Source organism: Entelurus aequoreus, linkage group LG01 (genome assembly GCF_033978785.1).
Source record: "Entelurus aequoreus isolate RoL-2023_Sb linkage group LG01, RoL_Eaeq_v1.1, whole genome shotgun sequence".
Classification (NCBI taxonomy): Eukaryota; Metazoa; Chordata; class Actinopteri; order Syngnathiformes; family Syngnathidae; genus Entelurus; species Entelurus aequoreus.
Genome location: NC_084731.1, coordinates 43,348,182 through 43,359,517, shown reverse-complemented (window position 1 = coordinate 43,359,517; position 11,336 = coordinate 43,348,182). Strand labels below are relative to the sequence as shown.

General features: G+C 44.4%; 1 protein-coding gene across 1 annotated transcript in view; it reads right to left on the bottom strand.

Annotated features, from left to right (window-relative positions):
- Positions 1-2,135: 2,135 nt before the first annotated feature.
- The window catches only part of LOC133662558 (protein SFI1 homolog), a 38,219-nt gene continuing 29,018 nt past the window's right edge, over positions 2,136-11,336 (bottom strand). Inside the window, exon 19 of the mRNA XM_062067001.1 lies at positions 2,136-2,163. Within this exon, the coding sequence (XP_061922985.1) occupies positions 2,136-2,163 (28 nt within the window). The remainder of the gene's footprint in view (positions 2,164-11,336) is intronic.

The following is an 11,336-nucleotide window of genomic DNA, read 5'->3' as shown; positions in this document are numbered from 1 at the left end:
TGAAGAGAAAACTATCATTTACGGGGGATATTGATTTTTGAAATAGGTCAAATAAAATAAAAATAAAAACACAAATGTATTTCAGTTTTAGGAGTTAAATGATGTACCATCCTCAGTGATGAGCTGAACACATGTAGTTTTTTGTTATGGTTTTGGAGACCCTTGAAAAGTAAAGTTTTCTCAACATTATAAAATATAGTAACAATTACTTTCATCTTTTAACGTTGATGTTCCAGGTAATTTAATGTTCAGTAATTGTATATCATAGGCCAATATAAGCTTTGGCTTCCGCCTATTCTTTTTTCGGTCATTCTTTTTCTTTTTTGTTCTGTGTGTAAATGTGTATGATTGTTAATATGTCTAATTTACTGTTAAACTGCTCACACAAATTGGTTGATGGTTGATTATATGACCAAAATAAACTTATTTCATTTATTCATTCATTATCTATCGCACTCATAGTTTTATTCCATTTTGCATGTAATTATTCCTGTTGATTTCTTCCCCTTTCACTCAAACAACTAAACAAACAAACAAATAAACAAACTTGCAGCTAACCATAATCAACAGCATACCATTTACGAATACCTTCATTTGTCACTTTCTCATCTTTTCTTCACTTTCGTTTTCCTTTACAAACAACATCCTGTATCCATCTCTTCCTTACACTTCACACAATGTTTCTATTTTCTATTTTGGTCTGTCTTCCTTCTGATTAGAATTTGTTTAACGCTTCTCTACGTTTTGTTTTGACAATGGCGCTGAGTGGCTCTTATCTGTACTTCTTCAGACTCTGTTTCACAGATGCCCTTAGATGTATTAGAACATAAATTTAACTTTTATTTTATTGTGTGTTTATTCCTAAAAAAAATTAAAATGTCAATGTATGATCAATTTATCTTTATCAAATTTAAATTCAATATTATTAATGTATTTGTTGTATAACTATTAATTCAAAGTTACAATGTGTCCTAATCTATGATGTTCGTGCGTGTGTGTTTGTCTCAACTTCCACACATAAACTGGATGGATCAGATAAGCAACAAGGCTGTACCAAAAAAAAGTATACTAGACATATAAATGAATGATGAATTAAACAATGTTTCAATGTCCCACAATCCGTATTTATTTATTGATATTTAAACGTGTAATTTTCCATATATCTATTATTTTACTGGACTTAGCAAGCACCTACTACTAGCACACTCTACAGACCGAGAATAACTGTTCAACCACACTTAGTAATGCCAAGCTAGATGCTAACTTAGCCTTACTATGCCTCAGTAAGCAAACTTTTGCTAACCTAGCCCAATGCTATGCTAACACAATGCTAACCTAGCTCAATGCTATGCTAACACAATGCTAACCTAGCTCAATGCTATCCTAGCTCAATGCTATCCTAACATTGTCACACCTCTTCGGCCCACGCCTCGTACAGCTGACACTCACACAGCCTCGCCACACGCACACACTCTTATCTCAAAATGTCTTCCAGCTTAGACTCCTTTTTTTTTTCTTTATATGCGTCACACAGTCACTCACACACAGAGAATTTACCAGCGAGCAAGAGCCTTTTTCCCCGTACTCAAAATCTCAGTGTGTAAAACAACTGTAATATCGCACAGTCACAATCACCAGTATAGTTAAAAACAAATTCAAATGACTGGAATTCGCTCGCAGCGCCCAAGAGGGGGAGCCTCCCTGCTTAGGCTGCTGCCTCCGCGATCCAACCTCTTGATAAGCGGAAGAAAATAATTATATGGATGGATCATTCACTCATGTGTTTTCTGTACATAACTTTGTCTATTTTCTCACACGCACACACATAACCGACAATTTCCCTGCTCTTGCAGATCAGCGTGGGTGCGAAAAAAGCGTGAGGGGTCACCAAGGTGAGTTTTTTCAGAGGGGAATTAAAACAGATAAGAAACCAGGTGCTACACAAATGTTATTACAATACGCAGATATATATATATATATAAATAAAAAAAAAACACACATTTTTATCCCACAAACCACTCCCCCCTGGTCCGGACCAATATAAACAACTAATGCACGCGTGCTTTTGTGGAATCGGCTGTCTCATAACACACACACGCAGGTCATTCTTACTCATATAACGGCGATTAACCCGTTTAGCGAAGCAAACCCTGCTTTTCCTTCCTGACCAACACGGATAACAGCTGTAGAATCACCAGGAATCACCCCCCAATCCTACAGTACATCGTGTCTGGTCAGTCCATATAGTTTCACCAAGGCTCTACCATACGGAGCCCTTAACTCTATCCATCTATACTGCAGCAAATTTCCAAATTCGTGACAACTTGGCTCAGTTGATCTCCTTTACCGGAGTCACTGAACGATCACCTTATATCAGACTTTTTACCCGGCTGCAGCTTCCACATAGACAGATACGTAGGACCTTCATAGACGTCATAAATTTGTGTGGGTCAAATGTCACACCAGTTTAGCCAACCTTGCCTTAAATTTCGCTGTGTCCAACTCCGGCTAACCTAATGTACTTGCAGAAAAAAGCATCCTCTGCCAACAACGACAGAGGATGAAGAGGTTAAAATAAATTTTTCGTCTCACATCGTCTATGCTTCTACACTCCAAACCACCAAAATTCTATCAACAATCCCCTTATGTTAAAAACAAGAAATCACAAGTTTTCAACAAACACACAGACAAATGGTCACATATAAAACAACTCAATCCAACCATAATTTACCCCAGTCCAGGTTGTTTTTGGAGAACCTGACTAAACCTATCTTTTATCAAAAATAGATTCAGCAATTAGTCTTATCGATCCGGCTCTCTCCAGGCAGAAAATGTTTACACTTTAAGCAAAACGCTTACCTTGTTATGCACGCGTGCAGCACACTGTCTGCCTGACTGAGAGAGCGGGAGCGGCTGTCGACCTGTAGCTTCTAAACCATCCTGTTTGTGACGCCAATTTGTGTAGTGGATTGTCCGAAGCTTAAACAGGCAACAAAAGTAGTTTAGTACAACAAATTTATTTACCCATTATCAGAAGTGCAGGTTGAATTAAGTTGGCCGTGCAGACAGACCACATGTTACTCCGGAGCCAACAAGACACACACAAGCCAAAATCACTCTCGAGTTCCGGTCTTCTGCCATTTTTTATATGTCTGTTGTGCGTCATTGTTCCTTATCGAGTGCGTCAATGTCTTGTTGTTTTTCCTATCTGTTCCATAACAACTCGAATCCTTTAGACAGTCAACACATTCTGTAGACAGGTTGGCACGACTTAATATTCACTTTTGTCCCACAACTGGTCCATTCAATGGCACAAAATACAAGAGAATTGAAAATGAGCGGACATTCTTAAAAGACACGAAATATAGGTCAAAAGGTCAGAAATTCTACGACATTGGTCTTGGTGTTGGTCTTGGCAGTCTTGGTCTTGGCAATCTTGGTGTTGGTCTTGGTAGTCTTGGTGTTGGTCTTGGCAGTCTTGGTGTTGGTCTTGGCAGTCTTGGTCTTGGCAGTCTTGGTCTTTGGGTGGTGTGTCTTGGGGTGGTGTGTCTTGGACTTGACGTGAGGGGTCTTGGACTTGGCGTGAGGGGTCTTGGACTTGGTCTTGGCTTGAGGGGTCTTGGACTTGGTCTTGGCTTGAGGGGTCTTGGCGTCGTGGAGCTGCGATTGGCGGCACTTGGCGTCGTGGAGCTGCGACTGGCGGCACTTGGCGTCGTGGAGCTGCGACTGGCGGCACTTGGCGTCGTGAAGCTGCGACTGGCGGCACTTGGCGTCGTGAAGCTGCGACTGGCGGCACTTGGCGTCGTGAAGCTGCGACTGGCGGCACTTGGCGGCGTGGAGCAGGTAGCGGAACTTGGCGGCGTGGAGCAGGTAGCGGAACTTGGCGTGGAGCTGCAACAGGTGCCTGGCGTGGAGCAGGTACTGGTGGCGCTTGGCGTGGTGGAGCTTGGCGTGGAGCTGGGCGTGGAGCAGGTGGAGGTGGCCTAGCTGGAGGCTGTGGCTTGGCAGGTCGAAAGACTGGTGGTGGGGGCCGTGCTGGTGGCTGTGGCTTGGCAGGTTGAAAGACTGGTGGTGGTGGTCGTGCTGGAGGCTGTGGCTTGGCATGACGAAATTCAGGTGGTGGTGGCCGAGCTGGAGGCTGTGGCTTGGCATGGCGAAGCTGACCCACCCCACCTGAACAATTCCCAGCCCTAGCCCCCCCCTCAAGGAGCGGATCCCAGACGCGCTCCCCGCGGGAGGTCGGAAGGGGGACAGAATCCTCCCCTCCAAACTGTCCAAAAAGTCTCTCTTTTTCTACCTGGGACTTTGTGAGTGAGAAAATGTTTTTTTGTGACATGGGCGTCCTGGGGGGCGGGACATGAAAACTGGGTGACTGTGATTGACATGCTCTTATTTCTAAAAACATGTTTTGATAGTGCTCTATCTTGGACTTAGAGTCTTTTGCTGGGGGCGGATGATCAGAAGAAAAAGAGTTCAGAAAAAAAAAATCCTGGTCTGTGATGTCATCCTGGGGAAGCCGGGCAGGCTGCGGCCCACTTCCGCCCGGAGGGGGAGGAGCTTGCAAGAGCGCTGCGTTCTGTCCGCTCACCTTCCCTGACGTCCTCGGTCTGGAGCGGCGCTTCCGGGACTGCGGTGACGCAGCGCCATCCTCGGACCAAATGGAGCTAATCGGAATTAGCTTGCCATTTGGCCCCCACATCAAATCTCGGTCCCCCATGGCACCTAGCGCTTCCCACCTTCCTTCCTCCATCCGCCAAGTTGCTTGCGGAAAAACGGATTGCTGGCGACATCTGTCACGACTTGGTCCTTGGCGTGGATTGTTTTTCCGTGGTGCAAAGCAACTTAACTGGACATGACGTGCAGGTGAGGACATGTTTTAATATTTAAACTCAAAAGGCTCAAAAGGGTATAAACAAAAGGCGCTCACAGCAGAGGTAAAAAACTTGACTAGGAAAACAAAAGGCGCGCACAATGGCGGAGAACTATGAACATTAAACAAAAACTTACGTGACAAGGAACTGTGAACATGGCATGAAAAAGAACAGCATGGATCATGAGCGTGAACAGAGTGGCAGGAGTGAATGTGATGTCGCCAGGACGAACAACAGAAACAGAAAAGCTTATATAGTGACATGATCAGTGAAAACAGGTGCGTGACTCTAACCGTGAACAGGTGCGTGACATGACAATGTGAACCAGGTGAAACTAATGGTTGCTATGGTGACAAATAAAAGTGCACAAAAAGTCCAAAACCAAATCCGAACATGACTAAAACAAAACATAATCACAGACATGACACCATTTAGATGTGTTTTTAACGTTTTTGGCTGGCGTTATGACTCCGCCTCCTTCAGTATGGTGCAGACTTTGAAGTTGTACGGACTTAGAAGTTGTACAAGTCGTACGCTCCTTACTGCCTCTGTCATTCTTTGATTTACTTAAATATCATCCGCCTCTTCCCCTCAGCACTGTTCTTCTCTGCTTTCATTTTCATGCCACTAGTCTCGTCGATGGTTGGGTTGCAAGAACGTCACAAGATATCAACAAGATTCCACTAATTGGTGAGATCCATGTATGGCGACTTGTCGAATGTCCAGCGATAATTGCTGCTTAGTAATGTTGGTCGCTTTTTCTTGATAACTGTTTTTTGTAGGGGTGCAAGACAGGTAATTTTACAGGCAATATGAGGAATTATGATGCCACACCAATTCATCAAATAACGTTAAAAATAACTTGTTAGGGCGAGCAAATCCAGTGCTCTGGTTTTCCTACCTGTGTTGTGAACCGTGTTGTAAACTTCCCCTGAGCTCACTTTAAACAAACAAGGCGTCGATTGTGTGGGACGTCTTCACTGTTCAAGAGGAATTTGGACATGCTGTGTGCTATTTGTACCAAATAGTCTGCAAACATCAAATCAAACCTTATCAGCCATCTGAAATGCCAGCATTGCTGCAACAGTGTTTTGAAAGCTTATGAGGACGCCTGCCAACCGCAAAGAAAGGTGCCAAACTGCAGTTAAATTTAAATTAAAAAAATTAAATTTAAATAAAAAAAATAAAAAGTAAGATTAGTTAGTTACTGGTTATCAGTATCGGTCTTGAGAAGCAAATTGACTGCATTGGCTTGACAAAAATATAATTCATCCCTAGTTTTTGGGGTTGTAAGAATTGTGTCTCTAAATCAGAGTAAGGCGGCAATAGAAAGATGGTTTTCTTGGGAGCTGAATACCTCCCTCACGGTCACTGCTCCTCTGCTCTCGCTACTTCACCAAAGTACAGTTTGCATGCTGAATTTCCAAAATGTACCCAATTATATCCAATTCTTGCTGATGACCGTTAGAATGTAATCGGGGGAGACTTGTCTCTATGAAGCTCTGAGCAATAACATCATTATCTTGTCCACACAGTAATGCCCAAACAGATTCAAACTCTTGATCTCCTGACTGTGAGGCTAACCTGCCAACCATAACATTCAATTTAATTTATATATTCATATTAATAATAATAATGGATTAGATTTATATAGCGCGTTTTCTAGACACCAAAAGTTCTTTACAGAAAGAACTGAGGACCCATCATTCATTCACTCCACATGCACACTTCGATGGTGGTAAGCTACATTTGTAGCCACAGCTGCCTTGGAGTAGACTGACGGAAGAGTGGTTGCCAATTTGCGCCTACGGCCCTTCCGACAAACACTACATCTACTGATTTGCTCAAAAAGGATATTAAGGGAAATGACTGCCAGTTTAATTTTCTTGAGCAAAAAGCACATATAGAAAACTAGTTAGTGAAATAATGGGCATCTGGATGATACAGGTCCTTTTAATGTTCACTTTTGTTCCATTTTATTTCTTCCACATACTGTAATCACATAATTGCCTGAAACTGTACATTTCATTGACCTCAAAGTTAAAGGAGCTGTTTGCAACCATTAAGTGGCTGCCCAGAGGGTACTAACTTTACAAACTAAGCATTAAATCATGTGGTTTTCTGGCTTTGAGCATGTACAAACACACACACACACACACACACACACACACACACACACACACACACACACACACACACACACACACACACACACACACACACACACACACACACACACACACACACACACACACACACACACACACACACACACACACACACACGTTAACTTCAATTATTCTTTTATGGCTTGTCAGCTCATGATACCAGTTTGGCAGAGTTTAGGTAACAACATGACTGCAAATTGTGTGTTGCTTCTCTTGGAGTGCTTTTGTTTGGTGTGTGTGTGTGTGTGTGTGTGTGTGTGTGTGTGTGTGTGTGTGTGTGTGTGTGTGTGTGTGTGTGTGTGTGTGTGTGTGACAACACTTGAGTGACAAGCCAGAACGAGCAATTTTTCCATCCATCCATCCATTTTTCTACCGCTTGTCCCTGACGGGGCCACGGAGGGTGCTGGAGCCTATCCCAGCTGCAAACAGGCGGAAGGCGTGGTACATTAGTATTGTGGAAATACATACACGTTTGAAAAAAAAAGTTTTGTTAAACTACTAATGGTAACAGAAGTTATCTGATTGTGTTCTTGTTATACTTTTGGGTTTAAAGAATGAAACTTTGAGCAAGCAGCCCCTCATATAATTTCTATTGTTTAAAGAATAATTAATAACGTAAATCTAAATTATGTCTTATTTTACAATCATTTTGAGTCTGTGGCTTTGGAATCAGCTTGAATGAAAACAAGGCTTTTATAGGCAAATGGCTGTGGAGTTCAGCATCTTTTGATGTGTTAATAAAAGTTGAGCTGGAGTTCGCAAACTTTATGAATCTGACCAAACGAATGTGCATGCACATTTCTTCCTTTGATAGTATGCACACATATTGTCCAGAGTTTGTCTCACACAGTGTCCCACACCCACCAAGATGGGACTATATCTATTCGAGTATACAGTATATGTCTATCCTGAGTCTCAAGAGGAAGTGGTATAATGCCTTGCAACCTTTTAGGGGTATTCAATTATAATTGAGTAAGGTCCACTTAACAAATTATTGTCACACCAAAGGTCTGAAACTGTCATATTGCCTTATATTGCACACTGAAACATCAAAGGATGCAGTGGCTACTTTGATTTTTTTACTTTCAAGACGATGCAATATATATATTTTTAAAAAAAAAGAAAAGAACAACCTACGTGTAGCTTTGTGTTATTAGCGGCAACTTTTTGTTTAGCTCCAAAATCCATACAATCCTGAGTGAACGAAGTTACGATTCTTTCATATTGGACTCCCAAGTTCCAAGGCAGTGCTACAGTTTCTAAGAATATAAGACAGGGGTTTAAAGTAGATTCTGGAAGAATGAACAAAGGTTCTTTTTTTTATCATTTCTTAGTTTAAAGCAAGCCCAAACTGTCCTTACATTCACTTCTGAACAGATTTTGATTGATGTCACCACGCTTTTCCCAAAGTAATCGTAGACTCTTGTCTACAGTCTGCGAGCATTTAATATTGCATTGTAGCGGCTCTACTTTCTTGTTCCCATCATGCGTCACTGCAAATACTTTGAGCCAGCTGCTTTATTTCAGAGCTTTAGGCATTAATTTGTGTATTTTAATTTTTCAAAGTTGCTTTGTTGTCTTTTAATGCTAAGACTGGTGTGTTCCCTTTTTTATGTGTTAAATTATATTTATATCATTTGATCGCTTTCATCTCTGACACAATGACTGGATGGTGTCATGTGTAGTCACCTCCCTGTTCATTTTTTGAGTCCTTCCTGAACGTTTATCATTTGCGCCACAGTATTATTAATTTACTTTAATTGATCACTGGCAGAGATAGCGAGAGTAGGAACAATTCTAGTCATGTAAGATTATAGCTGTCCCTTTCCACATCAGGCTTCGAATATTGCAGCTCGATCAAATAAGATGTTTTTTGGGGGGTTGGGAAATGTTATATTTTTGTTAGCATATTATGCAACATTTTTGCCCTAAATCAAGCATTTGTTGACTAAATGAACTAAAACATATCAATAGTACAGTACTTTTCATAGTCTTGTGCCAAAATACATCTCTTGACATGTTAAGAGTCAAGGACCAAACATGGTGAAACTGAGTTTCAGTTTTATGCTCCTAAAATCTGGAATGGTCTCCCTGAAGATGTGAGACAGGCCTCTTCAGCGTTGGCAATGTTCAAATCCAAGCTTGAAAAAACTTTTTTTTTTAAATTGTGCGTATGAAAACTAAAAGTACTTTATCTACAGTATTTGATATATTTAAATTAATTATGATTGTTTGATATTTTCTGATTTTAAATAGAATTTTATGATTTTATATCTTTATTTTTGCCTTTTGATTTTCCGTAAAGCACTTTGGCTTGCTTAGTATTGGCTACTGGATGCGACTGTCACGACTTGATTCTTGGGTTTTGCTTCTCCGGAAGGCAAAGGAAAATTGGCCCGTGCGAGGCGTGAATTTAAATACATGTTTATTTAACAATAAAAAAGGAATAAACAAAAGGCGCTCACAGTGGAGGTAGAAAACTTGACTATACAAAACAAAAGACTTGCACGAGGGCGGAAATACAAAACTTGGGTAGAAACACAAAACTTGCACAAAGGCAGAAACTATGAACAATAAAACAAAAACACTAACTGTGGCATAAATGAACAAAACTTACTTGGCAAAGAACTGTGACATGACATGAAGTGGAGGGATCAAAAAGTGCGAGGACGCCAGGACGAACAACAGAAACAGACAGATTTAAATAGTGACGTGATCAGTGAAAACAGGTGCGTGACAAGACAGGTGAACAGGTGCGTGACATGACAGGTGAAAACTAATGGGTGACCATGGAAACCAAACCAAACAAGGAAGTGCAACCAGGAACTAAAAAGAGCCCAAAACCCAAGCAAAACAAAAACATGATTAACACAGACATGACAGAGCCCCCCCCTTACGGACAGATCCCAGATGTCCCCAACACAAAAAAAATGAACAAGAGTCATGGGGGGGCGGGAGGGGGACATGGCGGTGGGTCGCCAGGCCAAGTGGCCCCGAATCCACCGAGGCATAGTCATGTGGCGGCGGCGAGTGGAACGCCGCCACCACCGGCGAGGTGGGCGACCCGGGAAGGGCCACATGCGTGGCCGACGAAGAGGTGGGCGCACGTGGCGTGGCGGACGACCAGGCAGTGGCCACCTTCGTGGCAGACGAGGAGGCAGGCGCGTCGTCATCATGGCAGGCGGCGAAGCTTGGCGTGGCGCGTCAGGCGGCGAAGCTTGGCGTGGCGCGTCAGGCGGCGAAGCTTGGCGTGGCGCGTCAGGCGGCGAAGCTTGCCGTGGCGGTAAGGCGGCGAAGCTTGGCGTGGCGGGTCTTGGTCTTGGCGAGGGTCTTGGTCTTGGCGAGGGTCTTGGTCTTGGCGGGGGTCTTGGTCTTGGCGGGGGTCTTGGTCTTGGCGGGGGTCTTGGTCTTGACGGGGGTCTTGGTCTTGACGGGGGTCTTGGTCTTGGTCTTGGCGAGGGTCTGGGTCTTGGCATGGTTGGTCTTGGACTTGGTCTTGGTGTTGGCATGGTTGGTCTTGGACTTGGCGTGGTTGGTCTTGGTCTTGGCGTGGTTGGTCTTGGACTTGGCGTGGTTGGTCTTGGCGTGGTTGGTCTTGGCGTGGTTGGTCTTGGCGTGGCGGTGCTTGGACTTGGTCTTGGTGTGGCGGTGCTTGGACTTGGTCTTGGTGTGGCGGTGCTTGGTTTTGTCGTGGAGCTGCGACTGGCGGCACTGGGCGTCGTGGAGCTGCGACTGGCGGCACTGGGCGTCGTGGAGCTGCGACTGGCGGCACTGGGCGTCGTGGAGCTGCGACTGGCGGCACTGGGCGTCGTGAAGCTGCGACTGGCGGCACTGGGCGTCGTGAAGCTGCGACTGGCGGCACTAGGCGTCGTGAAGCTGCGACTGGCGGCACTAGGCGTCGTGAAGCTGCGACTGGCGGCACTTGGCATCGTGAAGCTGCGACTGGCGGCACTTGGCGTCGTGAAGCTGCGACTGGCGGCACTTGGCGTCGTGAAGCTGCGACTGGCGGCACTTGGCGTCGTGAAGCTGCGACTGGCGGCACTTGGCGTCGTGAAGCTGCGACTGGCGGCACTTGGCGTCGTGAAGCTGCGACTGGCGGCACTTGGCGTCGTGAAGCTGCGACTGGCGGCACTTGGCGTCGTGAAGCTGCGACTGGCGGCGCTTGGCGTGGAGCAGGTACTGGCGGCGCTTGGCGTGGAGCAGGTACTGGTGGCGCTTGGCGTGGAGCAGGTACTGGTGGCGCTTGGCGTGGTGGGGCTTGGCGTGGAGCTGGGCGTGGAGCAGGTGGATCTTGGAA